General features: G+C 35.5%; 1 protein-coding gene and 1 long non-coding RNA gene across 3 annotated transcripts in view; both read left to right on the top strand.

Moving 5' to 3' along the window:
- LOC138694957 (uncharacterized) overlaps positions 1 to 23,231 on the top strand; it is a 223,060-nt gene that overhangs the window by 148,387 nt on the left and 51,442 nt on the right. The gene's annotated exons all lie outside the window — the stretch shown is intronic.
- Positions 1 to 23,231, top strand: part of LOC138694955 (solute carrier organic anion transporter family member 74D-like) — a 110,084-nt gene that overhangs the window by 47,195 nt on the left and 39,658 nt on the right. For both annotated transcript variants that reach the window (XM_069819177.1, XM_069819178.1), the window contains exons 2-5: positions 635 to 1,695; positions 10,816 to 11,049; positions 14,429 to 14,626; positions 22,021 to 22,161. In XM_069819177.1, coding sequence (XP_069675278.1) covers positions 1,392 to 1,695; positions 10,816 to 11,049; positions 14,429 to 14,626; positions 22,021 to 22,161 — 877 coding nt within the window. In that variant the 5' untranslated portion in view covers positions 635 to 1,391. The remainder of the gene's footprint in view (positions 1 to 634; positions 1,696 to 10,815; positions 11,050 to 14,428; positions 14,627 to 22,020; positions 22,162 to 23,231) is intronic.

The following is a 23,231-nucleotide window of genomic DNA, read 5'->3' on the forward strand; positions in this document are numbered from 1 at the left end:
AGGCGGTGTAATGAAATGAAAAACAAATGACTACGTCTATAAGGGGCCTTGGACAACAACAATCGAAATCTATGAAACATAGTCTACAGAGGATGTTTCTGTGTTTGTATGAAGTAATATCGGAAGCTAAATTAAACGATTTGTATGATTAATTATTATTTCACCATTGGAAAGTGTAGTTTCTGTAGATGGACATAATGCTATAATGTTATTACAGTAACTTCTGAGTGCTCTCTGTATCAAAATGGCCGCATTTTAATTATTTAAATACAATTTAAATTAAGTAACATATTAAACGACTTATCCTTCTATCAAACACGAATGTTCCCTGGATCAAACGTCTTATTTTAATTATGTAATTACTTTATATTTATTTCTAACAGGTGTAGCGGAGTGCACGGGTACGGCTAGTATTTAAATAATAGGACAATACTGAACTTGTGTTTCATTTTGCTCGTATCAACCCAATGCAGAAAACCATGAGAAGTCTTGATGTTTACCAACAAGTGTTGCGGTTACGATGTGCAGTACCCTATACATTAAACTGATAAATTTCTTACAGGCAATTTAAAGTGGAGAGTATCTGTTGACACCAAGTTGTTACATTTTGTGTCCTTGTGTTTCTATGTTTCAGAAGTTGGCAGCGACGTTCTATCAGTCGCTTCTAATGATGAAACTCCCGAGCAAATACCGACAGAATCATTGTTAAACACTTAACAGAAGAAGGGGAAATCATATATCAGTCTAACAATATAAGCTTAACGAATAGGTGTGATGACAAGGGGATTAGAAAGATTCTTTCACGATAAAAGACAGAGCAGAGCAAAACCTGGGACTCGCGTCGTGTCTCTGCCAGTGTTAGAGAAACGTTTGGACAACTAACATCTGCAGACGAAATTATCTTCAAGATTGGATATATTTGACACTTCTATTTCCCTAACACTGAGCATTGCTCGGCTTCTGATTTCTGATACAGCAATTGTCCAAATTTAGCGTTCAATAATTCAATTATTCAAAAAATAAAGTTGTATTGATTTCGGTATAAAATCGCAATTAATATTTATGTTACATAATAAATAACATTTAGGCGTTTCGTATTTATTCAACTAAATTACTGTAGTATTTTTTTAAATAATAAAAAATTGAAGTAATCAAACTAGTCGTATCAAAAATTATAAAGATCAGCAAAAACTTTAATTTTAGACGTTTGAAAATGTAAAAACCATTGACTGCATGATATTTGTAAAATAGTGGAACAAAGAATTGAACTATATCAAATATTAACTGACGCGAATATTTCGAAAACCAAAACTATAAGATATATTTCAAGTTTCAATTAATTATAATAAAGTGTACTTTAATAAAATTAAACGAAAATTTATAAAAGTAAAATGGAAGCGAATAACCATCAAAACCACCAGGGTAACAACAGTGTAGCCAACTTGTCGTCGGATAAAGAAAAAATGATCCCACCGAGAGAAATAGAAGATGTGTACAGGGATCATCCACTGACGGATGAAACAATGTGCGGTATTGGGCCCATCCGCTCAGCGTGGCTGCAGAAGTTTGCCAACAAGAAGGTGTACGTGCTGGTGTACGGACTGCTGGGCTGCACGTTTTCTGCCAGCTATGCGTACTTCAACGGCACCATCACCACCCTCGAGAAGAGATTCAAGATTCCCAGCAGAACCACAGGTAACGACGGACAGTTACTTTTTCATGTTAATAAATTAAAACAAAACTGAAAAATATATTTCAAGGTTTGGAAATTAATAACTAGGGATCGGATTTTTATGTAATTACATATTTTACTCCTTTCAACCTAACCGTATATAAATAACAAATCTTTGCGAATCTTGTACGAGGGGGATCCAGGAAATAACGACCGTTTTGTTGTAATAATAAAAAAATATATATATTTATTTTAAAAAACAAAGTCTGTTACATAACTGAAGCTTCCTTTACTTCTCTACGTAATCACCACCTACATTTAAACATTTGTCGTATCTGTTAACTAGCTCTAGAATTCCCGTGTTATACTCCTCTGCCGCCAGTTCATTAAGCCAGGTGTTCACTGTCTTCTTCAACTCTTCATCACTTCCAAAACGCGTACCACCCAGAAAGTCTTTCAGCTTAGTGAAAAGGTGAAAATCGCTAGGAGCAAGGTCTGGACTATAGGGCGAATGATCAAAGATTTTCCAACCGAATTGATCCAGCAATTCTCGAGTGGAAGCAGCAGTGTGCGAGCGGGCGTTGTCGTGAAGAAGCACAACTCCTCTCGAAAGCATTCCTCGCCTCTTGTTTTGGATGGCTAGCCGTAGTTTTCGTAAAGTCTCACAATAACGATTTGCATTGATCGTAGTGCCTTTTGGCATGAAATCCAGCAAGAGAACACCTTTGCGATCCCAAAAGACAGTAATCATGACTTTTTGTGTTGAGAGAGTCTGAATTTTCTCGGTTTCTTGGGTGATGAGGGATGGTGCCACTGACGTGATTGGCGCTTGGTCTCTGGGGTGTTGTGAGACACCCAGGTCTCATCACCAGTCACAATTTGATCAAGAAAGGCGTCTCCATCTGTGTGATATCGCATCAAGAATGTCAATGCTGAGGCCATTCTCTGAGTTTTGTGTTGGTCACTCAGTTGCCGTGGAACCCATCGTGCACAGATTTTGTGGTAGCCAAGATGTTGCGACACAGTTTCACCAAGCAAAGAACGAGAAATGTCAGGAAAGGCAATATGCAATTCGTCGAGTGATGTGCGCATGTCCTGCAAGATTCTGTCGTTCACTTTAGTCTTCAGGTCTTCTGTGATGAGTGATGGGCGTCCGGGTCGAGTTTCATCGTGGACATTTGTTCGCCCATTGTTGAACATTTCGCGCCATTTTCTCACATTTCTTTCATTCATTACAATATCGCCATACACTTCTTTCAATTGCCGTAAATTTCTGCAGGTTTCAAATGTCGGGCATTCAAAAATCGAATCACACTCCTCACCTCACAGTCGGCGGGATTATCAATCACGTCGTTCATTTTGAAGTAACATAAAATGCACAATGGCGACTTGTTGCAACCAGTACTCACAACATTATGAGAACACATCTTAAGGAAGCCAGTTGACTTTCAAACAAGGAAGGGGAGTCAGCTGCGCGGCGGGTATGCGCGAACGGTCGTTATTTCCTGGATCCCCCTCGTAATTACCATTGATATATTAAAAATTTGATACATATTTTTGTGCGAGATCGTGCGTATTTGCTTGGTTTCCGCACAAAACCAATCCGCGGTAAGTCTAAAATTCCACATTCAGTATTCCTAACCTAACACACATAACAATTTCCCTCTTTTTACCGCTTAAGCGCGACATTCATTTTACTGCTTTAGGCTTTTAACATATTATTTTTAGAGACGTTCAATATAGTAATAATTATAAATTGGAAACTTACCACTGCAATTTCACCTAAATTGCACTGTTAATTATTGTTTTTAAATATTTGCAAAAATTAAATAAACTCTACAACTCCACTAAAGTTACTGCATTCGTGATGCATGTAACACTAAGGAAGCCGTTTGTTTTAAGTTCGCATTTATAGACTGGGAGAAAAAAAAGACAGACGTATATCACGGCCTGCTGGAGTATAGTAAACACAGAAAACATTTTAAAGCAACAATGTTGAAGATAGATATTTTTGTTTTGTAAATTTGCCGTCATTGAATAGAAACCAAGATGGAGATTTCATTGCAACTAATTAGAAATTCCTCTTTCAGGTATGTAATAATCGATCTTCGCACAAAATAATGTACGATACATGAGCGGTATGTTTTCTTTCAATTCTCAGAAATTTAAAAAGCTCAACTACGTTACGCTTCTTCAAACTTTTCCTCGAACATGAAAACTTCAACATACCGCTCTTGTAACGCATATTACTATTACATATTTACCCCACATTACATATTATGGCTTGGTATTACATAAATCTACATATTTAGGGGTTTTATTCATTTTTACTTCTCTAAAAGAAAAAAAAATTCTGCTGGGGAAGTTTACAATTTGAAATACACAGATTTAAAAAGCCTTTTACCTACACAAGGAAGGATATATTTCGGGACGAAACATAACATTTTTAGTTGCAGGAAGTAATAGAGGCACTCACCCACTGTAAATATGAGTGAATAAAAGGTAAACTTTCTCATACAACTACCTTGTATTGTAAAATCACTCAGAAAGTAGCGTTGCTTCATGCGGTGGAGTGGGACGAGGATGACGTGATTTGTCTCAAACTAAAATTGTTCTGCACACGTCTTAACAAGCCGTTCCCATGCAATTTGCAACCTTACCCACCCTCTTCCTAATCCAACCAGGGAAAACCCGTGTCAAGTCTGGCATGAGCCACAATAAAGTAGCCGAATTTTGAAAAGAAGCTGAAGTAAAGGAACAAACTGAAAAGATGTTGAAAGATTAAAATAAATAGCTTTTCAGGTTATTGCTTGACCTCTTTACTTTAAATTTAGTAGACCTATACGAAAATGGGATTTTCCGAGGAATTAGAAAGTATGGTTCTCGGCTGGAATAATCCTACCCCTCTGAATGAGACAAGAATGTCACTTTTCAAACAACAGTTTGTAAATGCCTATAGTTTGAGATTTTAGTAGATAGGTACTTTGTTTCTTACAGGGAGCAGCTAAAATGCATGTGTCCCACATCTCCTCTTACTTTCTCCTAATCCAGTAAAGCTTGCAGTACTGTTGTACAGTGGTGTAGCATGAAATTTTGAGCAGGGGAAGCTAACTCAAGTTCTCTTTCATGTACATATGAGAAAACGTATTACAAAAATATAGTCTTAAAATAAATAGTAGTCAATGTCAAGCCAGCAGTTCGAAGATTGGTTGGAACCTCGTAACACCAATAAGGCATGACCTCAAATGGTACGTAGTAAAATATGATTTCATGGTTTACACATATCTCTAACAAATAGACACGGTCATTTGTTTTTTAAATCGCACTTTTGTTCGTAAGTCAGTCTTGATAATAGAATTGTCCTAAAAATTCAAGTAAATTGGTGTCAGGAACTGTTATTTCACTCATTATTTATCATATCAGCCGCAATGCACACTAACACTTCAACTGAACAAACCCTCACGAAAGGGATAACTCGGAAACTTTCAATGTAAAAGCTAGCTTCTTCCGTGCCTTGCGACAAGGGTAGTTTAGTTACAAAGGGGTGGAGAATCTGCGGGATGGGTTACACAGAAGAATGAGTGAAAGAAACCAGTCTGCTTGGAAGCTGGCGTGTGCAGGCTTCTTGTTTACTGCTGCATCACAAATCATGCTGAGCTGCCGCATCACAATATTTAACGCATAAATATAAACTCTATTAAAATTAATAAATAATTTTGTTCATAAACTGCAGGTTTATTATGAAATTATTAACTGGGGAAGCTGAGCTTTTTAGCTTACATTGACGCTACGCCACTGCTGTTGTATCATTCATTTGACTCAGTTCTCTACAGTATAAAGTGCAAGTGAGTTTATCTACTACTTTTAACTAACTAAATTGGCCCCTGTATCTTCAACCTCAACGACAAAAATAAAATCATGGATTGCGATGGACGAAGCTTTCACTACAGATGGAAAAATAGTAATGTGTCAAGTGTGCGGTAAAAAAGTCGGGTGCTCTATGAAATCACAACTGGAGGGTCTTACCTACCCTATACCTGCCAGATATTGATATTAAATATTTTCATGATTTAATATATTTCGGTACATATTCAGCTTATTTTTCTTACATAAATATGTACATATTTCACATCTTGATATTACATAAAAATCCGTCCCTATTAATAACATTTCGCTTTCAATTTAGGCTATATGCAAAATATTCTATTTACAGCAGAAATTATCTTGGTAAACCTTCATGCATATTCGGTCAGACGATCCCTTTGAAAAATAAAATGACATTCATGATATATGTCAAAAAAACTTAGTTTTCTTCTTCCTCTTCAATATTTATTCAGAATTTGTAGAGAAACTCTATATCAATATTTGATACATGTTACTACTTAACCAAGGTCGGAATAGTATGGGACGGTCGGCGCTACTATAGCGAGCATTTTAAAGAACAAAATTCGACTACTTGAAATTTAATTAGGCGATTTAAAGAACAAAAGTTACACTAACTAAAATTAAGTTGAAAACTTTAAAGAGCAAAATTCTATTAACTAAAATTATATTGAGCATTTTAATGAAAAAAATTCTACAGGCTGAAATTTAATTAAGCTTTACAAAGAAATGTAGGGGAGAGTCGGGTAATATCGAACATCGGGTAGTATCTGACAGTGCATTTCTTTCATCTACCACCATATGGTAGTACCTGAATGACATGGTTACGTTTCTCTCTGCGGCATCACAGAAACGTAACCATGTCAATCAGCTACTATCATCGTGTGGTAGATGAAAGAAACTCACTGTCCGATATTACCCAATGTCCGGTACTACCCGACTCTTCCCTATTGTGTTAATTGAAATTTGAATAATTTAAAGAAAAGAACTCTACTGATTGAAATTTAATTCAGCATTAGTAAAAACAAACTTCTATTAATTAAAACTTAAATATCTTCCTCAGATACTATTGGGAGTATAGTAAAGGAATTTTTACAGCTTAATCTTGGCACTTATAGTGTTCAATAGACAACGGTTTTGAGAAAAATTTAACGTAGTTCTCCAAGTAATTAATTCTTTTTTTTTTCACAAAATGCGAATTTTGATAGCTTTTGTTGCTACGTTTTGAGGTTAATTTCTTTGTAAATTTAAATATAATAAATTGCCTGTGCTAAGTTAAGGACTAAGTTATAATAATTGTCCTCTGAACGTCTGAAGTAAATCTGATGGGTAGAAATTGAGAAAATATGCATTTTGCACAGAAAATACAAACTTACGCAAAATGACCTTCAAAAAATTTTATTTCATCTCAGATGCATACGGAGGATTGTTACAAAACTTTTTTTTACCTCTTTATAAATGTGCAGTGTAACAGATTATATTTCATATACCATTGGAAAGATGAAATTTAAGAGACTATAATATACCTAGTCGGTGATGTATACAACAGAGAGGGAAAGGAACTGGCCACCCTATCCCATTATCTCTTGACATAGTTACCTCATAAGTGGTTTCTTTTTGGTATCACTTGTGAGGTTCAGACTGTCTTCAGACAATTGATTGAACAACAATAATAATGCAGTGAAAAGTCAAAATGAAAATTTTCACTACTTTCAAGATAACTTTAAAAAAATTTAGTACGTTTCAGCTGCATGTGGCGAATTGCTACAAAAAATTCACCTCTTTAGAAGTGAGTAGTACGTATACATGTAAGTTTCATAAATCGTTGGAAAGAGGAAATATCAGGGGGGGGGAAAAAAAAAAAAAAACACACAAACACCACACACAAAAAAAAAAAACACACACACGCATACTGTTCTGCCCAAGGGCAAGTCTTTCACTGCAAATCCAGCATTCTCCAATATTTCCTATTTTCTGCCTTTCTTTTAGTCTCCGCATATGATCCATATATTTTAATGTCGTCTATCATTTGATAACTTCTTCTGCCCCAAACTTTTTTTCCGTTCAACATTCCTTCAAGTGCATCATTTCATCATGTCATGTTTGCAGTTTGTCTTGGGAAACAAATGCGGTAGCTTCCCGTTGCTTTCCGCGCACCACTCTCACTTTCGCATCTTAAAAGATCTTAGAGGGCCTCAGCGTGGAGATTAGGAGAGTGGATTTGACTAATTAGGCCCTCTGGACTTCACCGTAGTTCATCGCAAGGGTTAATTAATATCAGTTCTATTAGGATGTCCACACCTATGGAGTAACGGTCAGCGCGTCTGGCCGCGAAACCAGGTGGCCCGGGTTCGAATCCCGGTCGGGGCAAGTTACCTGGTTGAGGTTTTTTTCCGGGGTTTTCCCTCAACCCAATACGAGCAAATGCTGGGTAACTTTCGGTGCTGGACCCCGGACTCATTTCACCGGCATTATCACCTTCACATCATTCAGACGCTAAATAACCTAAATGTTGATACAGCGTCGTAAAATAACCCAATAAAATAAAAAATAAACCTATCAGGGTTTTTGACCCGATCAGAGACCGGGCAATCCCAGTTTAGGGTAGATAATATAGTAAAAAAAAAAAATGGAAATGTTAATTATCTTTCAAGGACCGGGTTCCCTTAACTGCGTTTCTCAAACTTTTTTGAAGTGGGGACCGCTTTTTAAAGTCATTACAGTTCCGCTGACCACCTTACTCTTATTCCCTTCAAAGGCAAATTTATTATTTTTGTAGCATATTTTAATATCAGTATACTTATAGCTTATATTAAAATGTAATTAAGGTTCGGTACTTTGGTCCTCTGTTATGAATTCGCGTGGTCCCTGGCTGGGTTACAGGCACGGCGCCAGATGTGCAGGGAAAAGGTGGCGAGAAACACCACGTTCATAGTGCTTGAAATCCCTCTTTTGTTGCTGAAAGTAGAGTGGGAAGTCGGTAGACAGGTAGGGTAATAAATGTAATAAAATGTCAGTGCTTGGAAGAAAGTGAAATTTGATTGTCATTTTCAAACTCTGACATTTTAAGCTGTAGTGTGATAAGCAATTCGTTTGAATTTTATTTTTTTTTTCTGTCTTCTATTGAAGGATCACAAGGGCAGACCTCGAGGACCACAGGTGGTACACGAACCATAGTTTGAGAAACGCTGCCTTAACTCACTGCACTGATTTTTCTCTCAAAAGGACCACATTAATTTAGTCCTCTTCCATACTGTATAAACATTTATACATTAAGTAATACTCGATTACATAAGTTAATAGAAAACAGTAGGGTATAAACACTTCTACTTATATCGTGAGTCAGTTTCAAGAAAAATCTGTATGAAGCTGGAAATGATTACAGTTTATCAATATCGGATGCAATGACTAAAATATATAACTAGGACATTTGCATCATAAAATATCACAAGATAATACAGTCTCACCACTTGTAATAGGGCCTAGGTCATTCACAGAGATAGAGAGGGAAACTACGGATTGCCAACTGCAGAGCTTTCATACCATGAAATGAGATGTGATAGTGTTTAGCAAATGTATGACTCAGAATTAATGAGGAAGACAGCAGCTGCAGCAATGTTTTTACTTTTATTGGCTCAGATATCATGAACAAAACCCTTAAAACTCTTGCGAAAGTACGATCCTGGCCAACCATATGGAATTTGTTTTACACGGCACAATTCCGATTTAATTAAAGTGCAAAATTTACAATTGTTCTAACTACTATAGGGAGGTTAAACAGTTTTGGAAACAGGAAGAATATATTAGACTAAATTCAAGGGAAGAGAGAACAGGAATGGCATGGTCGAGATTAGATATCTGGAAGCTCAAGAATAAGAGAGGGAACGTAGAGAAGGATAAATGTCCTTTATGTGGACTAGCTTAAGACGCAATGCATATTGCGTTAAAGTGTCAGGCAACGAATGATTTAAGAAACAGTTGGGTGGATAAAAAATTTCTACAAATAAACGCTATAGTAGCTTAACGCTAGCAGTCTGCATTAATTAGGAAAATTTCTTTTTAGAGTTAAAATTAGATGGGAAGAGAAAGTCAAATATGGAATTACAAATGTTGAGTAGTCGGACAAGATAGGGAACTACGAAAAGTAGTCAATGAAGTTAACAGAATAATTTTTATGCTCGACAATGCCGAAATATAGTAATTATACACCTGGTAGCAGCCCTTTAACGGACCTCATTAAAGTACACCTATTCATTAAAGTTCAGGTGTTCCACCAATCAGAAAATACCATTGTAGCAATATGAAAGCGCAAGTATCGATTATTCTCGGATATGCAATCGAATCACAAAGCACATTCCCGCAAATTCCTTTCACCAATTTCACAATAAATCACCTATATTTGAAATAAAGTCAGTTCTGTTACTATAATAATTAGCGTTAATTGTAAATAATATTCAAATAAATTCAATTTGTCATCTCGTTTTTCAATGTCTAATTCAATTTCTAGGTTATATAAAGATTAATGTTTATTTCACTCTCCAGATTATATCAAGGTCAATGTCGACATTTGTTTCTCGGAAAAAATCAATACTTTCGCGTCTGCGCACATCTCACAATTTACGAGGTATTGCACAAGGTCAGTTCCGCTCCTCAGTCAGATAAGAATAACATGAATACTTACGAATAATTTCAAGTTAGAAATATGGTCGAGCCTAAAAAGTCGTATGAAACTTGACTGTAATGGTAATTAAGACGCTCGTATGAAAATTATGAAACTCGCTTGCGCTCGTTTCATAAACATACTCGCGTCTTAATTACTACCATTATAGGCTCATTGCATAATGTACTATTAAGAGATTGAGTATAGAAGTGAAAAGGCTAAAGTAAGAGTTTTAAATACAAGAGCTATACTTATTATTATTATTATTATTATTATTATTATTATTATTATTATTATTATTATTATTATTATTATTATTAGGGTGTACAGAGGATACTTATAGGTTCAATATGCAGTAGTTCTTTTAATATTTGTATAGCCTAGAGAGTGATGGCGGATTAAGAACTGGAACACATCTAATCCGCCATGACGTGAACAAATATTGATGAAATAAATAAATAAATAAATAAATAAATAAATAAATAAATAAATAAATAAATAAATAAATAAATAAATAAATAAATAAATAAACAAATAAATAAATAAATAGTTCTAACTTGGCAGTGTTTTCAAGAATATTCAAAGAAAGCGTCTGTTCCAGGTATCATCACTGTTGGCAACGACATCAGCCAGCTGTTCGTCTCCATAGCCCTCAGTTATTACGCCGGCAAGGGGCACCGACCGAGATGGATCTCCCTGGGTATCTTCACCGTGGTGCTCTACTGCCTCCTGACTGCGCTTCCCCACGTACTTTACGGGCCGGGAGACGACGCCCTGTCTCTCACAGTTGAATACGGCGCAGTCGTCGACCAAAATGCCACGCAGGAAGTAATAAGTACGTATGTTATGTCTAGAAGGTTTTGTTAAACGTTTTTGCCACTTGATTTTATAACTACATCAAGCTCGATTTATGTCTTTCCCACTAATTACGCAGTTCGCAATCGACATGTCATATAAAACTTCACTTTACTTCATGAGTTTATATGAAAAAGTAGGCCTATTCTAAGCAATATCATGTTTTGCTATACAGGGTGCTTCAAAGACCGGTATCATCACTTCTTCTCGAAAACTAAACGAGGTGTTACTTACTTACCTACTTACTTACTGGCTTTTAAGGAACCCCGAGGTTCATTGCCGCCCTCACATAAGCCCACCATTGGTCCCTATCATGAGCAAGATTAATCCATTCTCTATCATCATATCCCACCTCACCTCAAATCCAATTTAATATTGTCTTCCCATCTACGTCTCGGCCTCCCTAAAGGTCTTTTTCCCTCCGACCTCCCAACTAACACTCTAAATATATTTCTGGATTTGCCCATACGTGCTGCATGCCTTTCCCATCTCAAGCGTCTGGATTTAATGTTCCTAATTATGTCAGGTGAAGAATACAATGCGTGCAGTTCTGTGTTGTGTAACTTTCTCCATTCTCCTGTAACTTCATCCCTCTTAGCCTCAAATATTTTCCTAAGCACCTTATTCTCAAACACCCTTAACCTTATGTTCCTCTCTCAGAGTGAGAGTCCAAGTTTCACAACCATAAAGAACAACCGGTAATATAACTGTTTTATAAATTCTAACTTTCAGATTTATTGACAGCAGACTGGATGATAATAGCTTCTCAACCGAATAATAACAGGCATTTCCCATATTTCTTCTGTGTTTAATTTCCTCTTGAGTATAATTTATATATACTGTTGCTTCAAGGTATTTGAACTTCTCCACTTCTTCAAAAGATAAATTTCAAATTTTTATATTTCCATTTCGTACAATATTCTCGTCACGAGAAATAATCATATACTTTGTTTTTCGGGATTTACTTCCAAACCTATCTCTTTACTTGCTTCCAGTAAAATTCCCTTGTTTTTCCTAATCGTTTGTAGATTTTCTCCTAACATATTCACGTCATCCGCATAGACAAGAAGCTGATGTAACCCGTTCAATTCCAAATCCTCTCTGGATACGAGGTGTTCATGAAAAAAATATTTCGTTACCTAAACCTGTAATATAACGAATCCAAAGTTCGGAAAAAGTTTTATTAAAACTTATTTCTTTTTAAAGGTACTATTCAAAGATACCTTACGCGACCTAGATTCCCGTTTGAAAATTCGAAGTTGACCCTGTTAACCTAATTCCGGTTCGATTCTCGATATTATAGGGTTTGGTAACGATTTTTTTTTTGCGAACACCCAGTGTAATGTAGTTTTAGAAACAAATTGGTGATACGGGTACGTTGAAACATTCTGTATATATCCTATCATACTACGTCATACTTAATGTTCAGTTGTACCATCATTGTTTATGTTTCATTAGGTTACGCTAAACTGTCATGTAATTTTATACTAGATTTTTTATGTTTTCGAATATATGTTATAATATTACGTCGCATTTCCGGCTGAAATATCTTATTTTGACGGAGAATGAAATGCATGCATGTTCCCATAGGTTCGGGAAGTGACTACAGTCGGCGCGGGGAAAGATTCGATTTGTTACTTGATTCTGGGGGTGTGGGGGTAGGTAGATATGCGCGGAAGGAAAAATTAGGGAATATGTTTATGTGATAACGTCGTGTTCACTCCCTCCTGTATATGGCGCCAGAAAGGCGAGTGAAGTATCCAGTTCTCATTGGCTAAGGAATCCGGAGAGTGAATGAGTGTTCAAAAATATACAAGTCGATTCTTTGTCTGCGGGGGCTATAGATTTTTTTTATTGTATATACCACCAGCTCAATCCTCATCTTATATCCTATCTGAAAATAATAATCCTGGGAGCGACAGCCCATAGAGGACCAAGGCAAACCAACTAATTGCTGGCTTCACGGCTACAGGTCTCTAGCCAATATGGGAATATTCTCTAGTTAGAACAATGATCCTCCCAGCCGTTGTAGCTGTTCGTGGAACCGGATTTCGCTACACACCATAGCACCGTTTCCATACACTGGCCCAAATTGTATAAGAAAATTCCTTTGCTATGAAGAATCGAACCAACGCGAGTCACCTGGAATGGAATGAACAAGTGAATCACACTTCCAAAAAAATATTTTCTATTATTCACTCATTAAAGCGACTGAAGCACTTTCTTCCTGACAAATTAAAATTAATCCTTGTACAAACACTCGTGATGCCACACTTTGACTACTGCGATATTATATTAAGTAACCTAAATGCAGGCTACAACGTGTGCATAATGCGTGCGTCCGTTATATTTGCAATATTCGTAAGTATGATCATGTTTCCCCGTCTTTCCAAACTCTGTCTTGGCTAAGGCTAAGCGATTGACGAGCCCTGCATTCTCTTGTTCTCTTATTTCAAATTCTGCGCACCGCAACCCCAATCTATTTGGCTTCTCGTTTTCAAAATTTATCCGCATATCATCAGCTAAGTACAAGATCTCATCATAACAATTTACTCATTATATCTTACCACAAGTCATCTTTATATTCTTCATCCTATACAGTTTCAGTTGCTAGAAATTGGAACTCGCTTCCGAGTGATGTAAGGGGTTGTTGGACAATAACTTCATTTAGGTCAAAATTACAAAAATTCTTGCTTAACAGATTAATTACTGATTAAAATTTGTTACTTATAATGAAACTAACATCTGTCCATTCTTATTATTACCATTAATTTCTCTAAATAGAATACAAAACCTCTAATGGCAAAATTTCATTACATTAATATTCTCATTACATAAATATATTTTAGATTAATATATTTTCTCCCTATAACATAGTTCTAGTGAACTTATATTAAATTAATTCTCATCATTTTACTAGCTATCTCGACTTAATTATAATTGATTGAATTAAATTATCCCATAAATTAAGTTATTACTTTATCTTATAGATTTATCTAAACTTAAATAAAAATGTACTAGTTGTTAAAACTTAACTGAAGAATCTTTTAAGTGTATTGTAAATATTCGTAATTTAAATATGTATTGTATTCATTAAGGCTGGTTGAGTGGAAGAGAAGGCCTTATGGCCTTAACTCTGCCAGCGAAAGTAAAACAATCTATTCTATTCCAGGCATGACGCCTTAGACCACACGGCTTCGGCGAAGGACCTCATCTGAGAATAGATGACTGGAATATGATAAAACATTTTTACTTAATGGCTTCTGTAAATTATGAAGAATTTTACATGCAAGGGTTTCGTCTTTAAGGCCAGTTCAAAAGGAAATAAATAATTAAAACTGAATGTTTATGAATTTCAGTCAGAGAGAGGAACAAGGTGCTGTGTGTCGAGAAAGGAGAAGAAGGAGGTTGTGATAATTCGGAAGGCAGCTTCTGGCCTCCCGCTATTCTGTTCATAGCCAACTTCGTGGCGGGCATCGGTGGCTCCCTCTACTACACGCTTGGCGTTTCATACATGGACGACAACATCCAGAAGGCCAAGACACCAGCCCTCATCAGTAAGTATATTCTTCAACAGAAGGAAAATAATTTTTAAACACAATTAATTAATCAATCAATCGTACCTGCTCTCTTTTTTTGTTTGTAAGACTATTTTTATTCTACGGCGATTTATTTCTACTGTGGAGGCTATTCGCCGATGAAGAAGGGATTTTAAATGAATCGAGAGCGCCGTTTTGGAAAGATATTATGCTTAAATTCGCTTGAAGAAACTAGGAAAGGCACAGGATATCTCAGAATAATCGGATTTCCTGAGCATGAAGTCACTTTCTTGCAGATAGACTGTAAATGGCCACCGGCGTAGCTCAGGCGGTAGTGCGTTTGCCTGCTGATCCGGAGGTGCTTTCGTGTGTGGGTTCGATCCCCCCTTGGACTCATTACCTGGTTGGATTTTTTCCGAGGTTTTTCCCAAGCGTAAGACAAATCCAGGTAATCTATGACAAATTCTCGGCCTCATCTCGCCAAATACCATATCGCTGTCACCAACCTAATCGACGCTAAATAACTTAGTAGTTGATATAGCGTCATTAAATAAACAAGTAAAAAAAACTCTAAATATTCAGTTCGGTGATGAAGTACTATAACTAAATTACTGAACCATGTCAAAACAGCAATAATAATAATAATAATAATAATAATAATAATAATAATAATAATAATAATAATAATAATAATAATAATAATAATAATAATATAGTCATTTTCTTGACACTCGGGAGGAAGTTAAACGCAGAATAAATATGGGAAATACCTGTTATTATTCGGTTGAGAAGCTGTCAAAGAATGTGAAAGTTAGAATTTATAAAACAGTTATATTACCGGTTGTACTGCATGGTTGTGAAACTTGGACTCTCACTTTGATAGAGGAACAGAGATTAAGGGTGTTTGAGAATAAGGTTCTTAGGAAACTATTTGGGGCTAAGAGGGATGAAGTTATAGCAGAATGGAGAACGCATTTTATTCTTCACCTGACATAATTAGGAACATAAAATCCAGACGTTTGAGATGGGCAGGGCATGTAGCAAGTATGGGTGAATCCAGAAATGCATATAGTGTTAGTTGGGAGGGCGGAGGGAATAAGACCTTTGGGGAGGCCGAGACGCAGATGGGAAGATAATATTAAAATGGATTTGAGGGAGGTGGGATATGATGTTAGGGACTGGATTAATCTTGCTCAGGATAGGAACCGATGGCGGGCTTATGTGAGGGCGGCAGTGAACATCAGGGTTCCTTAAAAGCCATAAGTAAGTAAGTAATAGTCATTTTTCTGTGAAGTGATAGACTTGCGGTTATTATATCATAGGTTACCAAGACATCATTCTGGAATGTGATAGTGTGGAAATAAAGATGCAAATGTAATGACATTTGTTTTTATTCACGATATGTTGCTATAACTGTTAGCGTCAATTTAAAACGTAAAAATTGCAAGCAATAAGCACCCATATTATAAATACCATAATAATTATAAGAAGTTAATTTTAATATGTAAAAATCGTTATGAAAGTTATTTTACACAAACATTAACGTAGACTACTCCTATTATTTCTGAAGTAATGCAAGGACAACGCAATGGATACCAACATATGAAATGTTAAATTAACAAAGTGACTTCAGTCTTTAAAAATACAGAAAAATCTGTTTGAGTAATAATTACACATATTTAAAAACTACATACAAATTAAGTTCGGAATCTCTCTGAAACACTGTACAATACTAAAAATTAATTTTTACATTAAAATATATATCAGTGGTCATAAAAATTGTTTACTTAATGGGATATCTGAGCCTGTTTACGTGGAAAAAATTATGCATTCTTGGCTTAACTGTACTTTATATCTACAATTAAACAGTTTTCTGATTTTGAACTGTTTCGTACCTTACTTCCATTGAAGTGAGACGTTTACGGAATTTCGAAACGAGTGCGTGAAAGGCACTTTCGTACTAATTACGTACACTATTTTTTTTTGGCACAACTACATGAAAATTCTATGTGAATTAATTAACCAATTAAATAAATCACAGACTATTGAGATTTTTGGAGGCCAGGAGTCAGGGTCTACTAATACTACAAATTTCTTTATAGTAGGTCTATTTATAACATCATGATTGTTGTGTAGCTATTAATTACTCCAGAATGAGTGTTTTAGATCAGTAAATTTTGGAATAGATTTAGACATATCTGAAATGTTTCTTGTGCACTTATCACTTTTTATTTTAAAAATTTGTGACAGCTCTTTCATGTATTTAATCCAGATTTTTTTCTTTTATTTAGGAAAAATTGCCCGTTTCTAAAATTCTCTTGAATTTGAAATTCGCGGCAAAATCATCAGGGACCGCCACTGCCATTTACATCATAACATTGGTAGTTGGTAAAACTTGTCATTCACCTTATTCCCTCCATTTTTAGTAAACAGTTGTGGAGTTTGTTACAAGTGTGGAAGGTTAGATTTATCTTCTTCTTCTTCTTCTTCTCCTTCTTCTTTTTCTTCCGGTTTCATGACTGCTGACGCCGTCTTCCGGAAACCAAACGCCAATCCTCCCTATCCATCCACTGCTCTGGTGTCAAATTTCTGGAAGTCATGGCAGTCTGTACCCCTTCCATCCACGTCTTTGCTGGACGACCTCTTTTCCTTCTTTCTGTCGGTATCCATTCCATAATTTGTCGTGGTAGTCGTTCCTCTGTCATTCTCTTTACATGTCCATACTATTGTAGTCTTTTCTTCTCTATAACGTCAATAATGTCTGGTTCTTCCTCTACTTTCATAATTTCTTTTATCTGTATATTTTTTTACTCTTTCATTTCTTGATTTCACTTCTGATCTTTTTAAAACATCCATTTTTGTAGCCAAAATTTTATTTTGTCCCCTTGTAGAAATTTGCCATACAAGATTAGATTTATTCCTTGATAAAAAAAAAAAAAGAGTGAAAGTGAGTCGAAATTCAGTGAGTATGGACATAAAGTCACAGAATGGCTTGAGATAATATGTAACTCTATTTCATAATTCATTGTCAAAAGTACATCCATTCTGAAGTAATTCATTTTTTTCTTACAAAAATGTAATTTATCAATAATATTTAATAATAGAAACATTGTTGCATAATCCACAGTTTGAAAAATAAAGAAATTGGGTTTGCAGTAAAAAAACTTCATTTTCCCAGAGATTTGGTTCCTGTATAAAAATCAGGAGGTTTTACATAAATATAAGGACAAGAGTGAAACATCTATTTTGAATGGGTGTCCTTAAACTTTTGGTAGAAACTGTAACCCTGTTCAGAAAAGCTAGAAATATGTTTAATTTAAGTATGTGAAAAGAGACCAGATCAAAATATAACATTATAGAAATCGGAGCCCTAAACATGACATTTTTGAAGGAAGTTCTAGGGCAAGGAACCTCCAGCATACTTATCTTCTCTTGTAATGTCTCCCATTTATTTCCTTGGCATAACAGATTTACTACGGACATCCCAGATTGATTTCCTGGCTACTGGGTGACGAGAGCATGCCTGTACTTGTGATCCAAGAGTATTCCGTTGGGATAGGACGCCTCATTCCTCCGGCGGCAATTTCGGCCTATTAGCATAGCTCACTTCTGGAGGCCATTTACAAATGGTAGACATGACGTCACGCGGTGATGGCGTGACTTTCAATTGGCTGATAGCTGAACCACATCTTTTGTGTTGTTCTGCCACACAGAGCCGAGTGGAGGCCGCGATTGCGCTTTTTCCGTCGCTCAAACGATCTGTGCTGTTTATGTTAAACGTGTCCAAGTTCGATTCTCAGCCAAGAAGTCGTCACAACAGCGCCAAGTTACTGTTAGCACAGTGAATGAATCATTTCCTGTAATATTTTCTTCTTGTTCTTTCTCATTCCCATCATTTCCGTCTTGCCTTCCACTTCATTTCTGTTCTTCTCATTTATCTGCCCTCTTTCTTTCTTCGCCTCCGTCTTATTCTACGAGTATTTTTCTTTTTTCCTTTAATTTTATATTCGCCGGTCTCTTCCATTATTTCATCATGTCTTCTTCATTCTTCTCTTACAATATTACTTTCCCTTATACCTTTTCTCCTAATTTCCATTTTATCTTCCAATCAGCCTTTTACTCTTTCTACTCAGTCTTAACTTCATACTATTCTTCCCTTCCGTAACACAGGATGAATCGTAAGTAATGTAATGTAATTAATTTCAGGGTTTGGAATTGAACGGGTTACATCAGCTTCTTGTCTATGCGGATGACGTGAATATGTTAGCAGAAAATCCACAAACGATTAGGGAAAATACGGAAATTCTAGTTGAAGCAAGTAAAGCGATAGGGTTGGAAGTCAATCCCGAAAAGACTAAGTACAGTATATGATTATGTCTCGTGACCAGAATATTGTACGAAATGGAACTATAAAAATTGGAGATTTATCCTTCGAAGAGGTGGAAAAATTGAAATATCTTGGAGCAACAGTAACAAATATAAATGATACTCGGAAGGAAATTTAAACACAGAATAAATATGCGAAATGCGTGTTATTATTCGGTTGAAAAGCTTTTATCATCCAGTCTGCTGTCGAAAAATCTGAAAGTTAGAATTTATAAAACAGTTATATTACCGGTTGTTCTGTATGGTTGTGAAACTTGGACTCTCACTTTGAGAGAGGAACATAGGTGAAGGGTGTTTGAGAATAAGGTGCTTAGGAAAATATTTGGGGCTAAGAGGGATGAAGTTACAGGAGAATGGAGAAAGTTACACAACGCAGGACTGCACGCATTGTATTCTTCACCTGACATAATTAGGAACATTAAATCCAGACGTTTGAGATGGGCAGGGCATGTAGCACGTATGGGCGAATCCAGAAATGCATATAGAGTGTTAGTTGGGAGGCCGGAGGGAAAAAGACCTTTGGGGAGGCCATGACGTAGATGGGAAGATAATATTAAAATGGATTTGAGGGAGGTGGGATATAATGATAGAGACTGGATTAATCTTGCTCAGGATAGGGATCAATGGCGGGCTTATGTGAGGGCGGCAATGAACCTCAGGGTTCCTTAAAAGCCAGTAAGTAAGTATTCCTTGAGATATTTCAAACAAAAAAGTTAAATACAATTTTGCTAGTTTTTGCTTCTTTTCTGAGATAAAAATTGTTTTATATTAAACATTTGATAGCGGTTTTGGTAAAGCTAATGGTTTAATTCTCAATGTACTTAGTCAATTTAAGACAGCAGTGTAGAGTACGATTATTTAATCCTGACAATCGCCGGAGATGTGCGCCTGGGTCAGGCTAGTCCATTTAGTTACGCCAAGGGGTGTTTGGGTTATTCACTCGCTTGCCTTCGGAGCGATCGGATGTCATGCTTGCGGTAGAGCAGTATGTTTCCAGTCCAATTAAGCTGTACTGCAACGTCTTTATCTCTACTCCGGAATTCTCCCCACTCCTCCTATTACTTCCCCTCTTTCGCGTCGGTAAGCTATCAGGACTAAATAATCGGTTTGTACTATGATAAAAAAGTTTTCAAAAATTTTAGTTTTGTCCTTAAAATGTGCAGAAATATAACCCGGAAAAATGTAACATTATAAAATTGCTTTGCAGACCGAAAAATTACATTTGTTCGGATCAAATTTTTACGCATTTAAACTATGAAACTAAAATTATTTCATTCATGTATTATTATAATAGGCCTACATTGCTTCTTAAATTGACTGAGCATATTGGAAATGAATCGATGGCTTTCCCAAAATAGTCTAATTATGAAATGTTTCTCACAAAACAATTTTTATCTCGAAAAGAAAGCAAAAACGAACAAAATTGTATTAAACTTTTAGTTTGAAATACCTCAAAGAATAACCCTATTAAATTAATGACATTAGTTACGGTTTAACCTGTATATTTTTTCCTTTTATCTTACTTTTCTTCTCTTCCATTGTATCTTCTCCTCTTCTTCTATTCCGTTATATCTTCTTTTTCTCCCCTTCTGTCATATTATCTTCTCATTTTACTTCTCCCACTCTCGTGTCTTCTTTCTTCTCTCTCTCTCTCTCTCCTTGTCTTCTATTGTAACTTCCTCTTTTTCTTTCTTCTGTCTTTTCTTTTATTCTCATTGTCTGCTTCCCTACTCCCTTGTATTTCTTCTGTTCTTTTTGGACATATTCTTCCCTACTTCATATCCTGGGAAAGTGAATAAGTATTCTAATAAGCGCACACATGAATCATTGTTTGTAACAATGCTGTTTTCCTAACAAATTCCTTAAAGTTTCCATGGTTATCTATCACATTTAATGTGCGAAATTTAGAAAGATCAAGGATTACTTTTTATGAGACGCCTCTACTACTCTCCCATAATACCTCATGTATTATGTTCTTTCAGAATTCAAGATAACTGTAGACTTCTTAGAGCAGGTGTAGACTCGAACATTTAATTTCATCGTAAGTTTTCAATTAGCGATAGGACAACGAGCCAATTGGAGTAAACTGTTGAGGATTAATCTAATTCTAAAGATTTAATTTCGTTGTGAACATTATCAAGTATCTAGGAAGAACATGCTGGTAACTGGCCAACGTTACATAGGCTACTTCACGAAAGACTAAATGACCAGTTAAGGGAACCAGGTAGTGATTGGGGGTCAAAAATCCGATTATTTATTTTGCGTTTAAAAAAAAAGTAAAAACTTCCTGTTTAAAACAATATAAATATTGTGGGAGGTATTTCTGCAGATAAGCCATTCAAACGGCCTCCTTAAATTTGGCGGTGCATGTAATTCATATATCTTTTTTTTTTAATGGAGTTTTCCATAAGTTGAAATTTTTCAAACTTAAGTGCATTTTTTTCTGAAACTACTGAATCAGTTTATATGAAATTTTTACAGTGTTTTCTGCAGCCTGTGTTATACATAGTAGACCTACGGGTTTAAGAATATCACACACATAACACGAAAAAAAATATATATATGCATTAAAAAATTGCAAAAAATGTTAAGCAAAGTTCAATATTTTTTCTGTTTCACTAGAAGTGAAATATTTAACTAAATTTTGCTTTAGAATTTACAATATACATTACTTGATAACTTAAAAATATACAAGATATATGAGTGAAAAATGTAACAAGTAATGTGCACCTGAAGAATTAGGTACACTTATCAAAGTGGGAAAACAGGTTATCAGTTAGGGCCTTTCTTTTGCACTTGGATTTGAAACTAATTAGTTGTCTTATATACCAATGAATTCAGAATGATTGATTGTACAAGCCTGGAAATTTTTATTCCACTCTGAATACTAAAAGCCTAGAAATATTGAACTAAACGTTTGTACTGAAATTTTTTAATAGCACAGACATCACTACCCACTCCCCTTAAAGGGATGTTTGTAATTTATTATAAAAACAGTTTCTATTGTTTGTCTTTATTTTCAATAGGTTTCTCGTATTTCCTGCGGATGTTGGGTCCCGCTATCGGATATTCGCTGGCATCCCTGTGTCTCAAGTTCTACATCTCGCCAACCCTCACCCCCACAATCGGAACAGACGATCCTCGATGGCTCGGAGCGTGGTGGTTCGGTAAGTTAACAGTATTGTATGATACGTCACAACACTTTATTATCTACACAATATATTATTCACTGTCTCTAATCTGTTTTATTGCAAAAAACTGAGTATAACTTCTCGGTGCTTGACACGGAACTAAACTAGAAGGTTAACAGTTTTAACAAACCGGAAACACCTGAATTTAAGCTAAATATACAGAGAGTGGAAGGTGTTCAGTAATAGTCCTTTTGAAGGAACAATCCTAAGCATATTTTGAATGGAAAAGTCCTCAACCATTTTGTTCATTTACGTTTAGATTTTTCAGAAATAATCATTTTACATGATACATTTTGATCCCATTATCTTTTAAACCCATTTATAAATATAGGCATATATTTACATACTTCTCGGTTCCAACAAACAATTTTGTACAATTTTTCAGGTACGTTTACGGTTTAACAGTTTTTCAATACTCTTACGAAATAGATGTTTAGCAACGCTGTTACCAGAAACGTGCTTCAACCTAAGATCTGACTGCCACCCACCTCGTGATATTTCTAAACGTTGAAAAATTCTGCTGTATTTATTGGGATGTTGCATTTCTTTTTCTAGAAACAAAGTTGATTTCCAACTAAATGAAAAAAAATAACACAAAATGGCAAAGGAAAATTCTGTTGTTTTTTTAAATAAATCTAAAAAATTAAGAAAATCCACCATTTTTTTTTTTGTTTTTATGCTCGTAATTATATTTCAGCATGCAGACGATATACTATTAATAGCAAGATCAAAGAAAGCATTAACTGAAAAGCTCGAAACTTTAATGGAAGAATAAGCACGATATGGATTAATCATAAATACAAAGAAAACAATTTTTTTTTAAATGTTCAAACAAAAATAATGAACCAGAAAACTTACAGATGGATAATACTATTTTTGAAGGAGTAAAATCCTTCAAAAACTTGGGATCAATAGTAAACGACGAAAACAATATTGAGGAAGAAATAAACAATAGAATTGTTATGGCAAATACAGCATATTTCGCAAATCTCAACCTATTCAAAAGCAAATACGCATCCAAACAAGCAAAATTAAGACTATATTTA

This window comes from Periplaneta americana, chromosome 2 (assembly GCF_040183065.1).
Source record: "Periplaneta americana isolate PAMFEO1 chromosome 2, P.americana_PAMFEO1_priV1, whole genome shotgun sequence".
In the NCBI taxonomy this organism is placed as follows: domain Eukaryota; kingdom Metazoa; phylum Arthropoda; class Insecta; order Blattodea; family Blattidae; genus Periplaneta; species Periplaneta americana.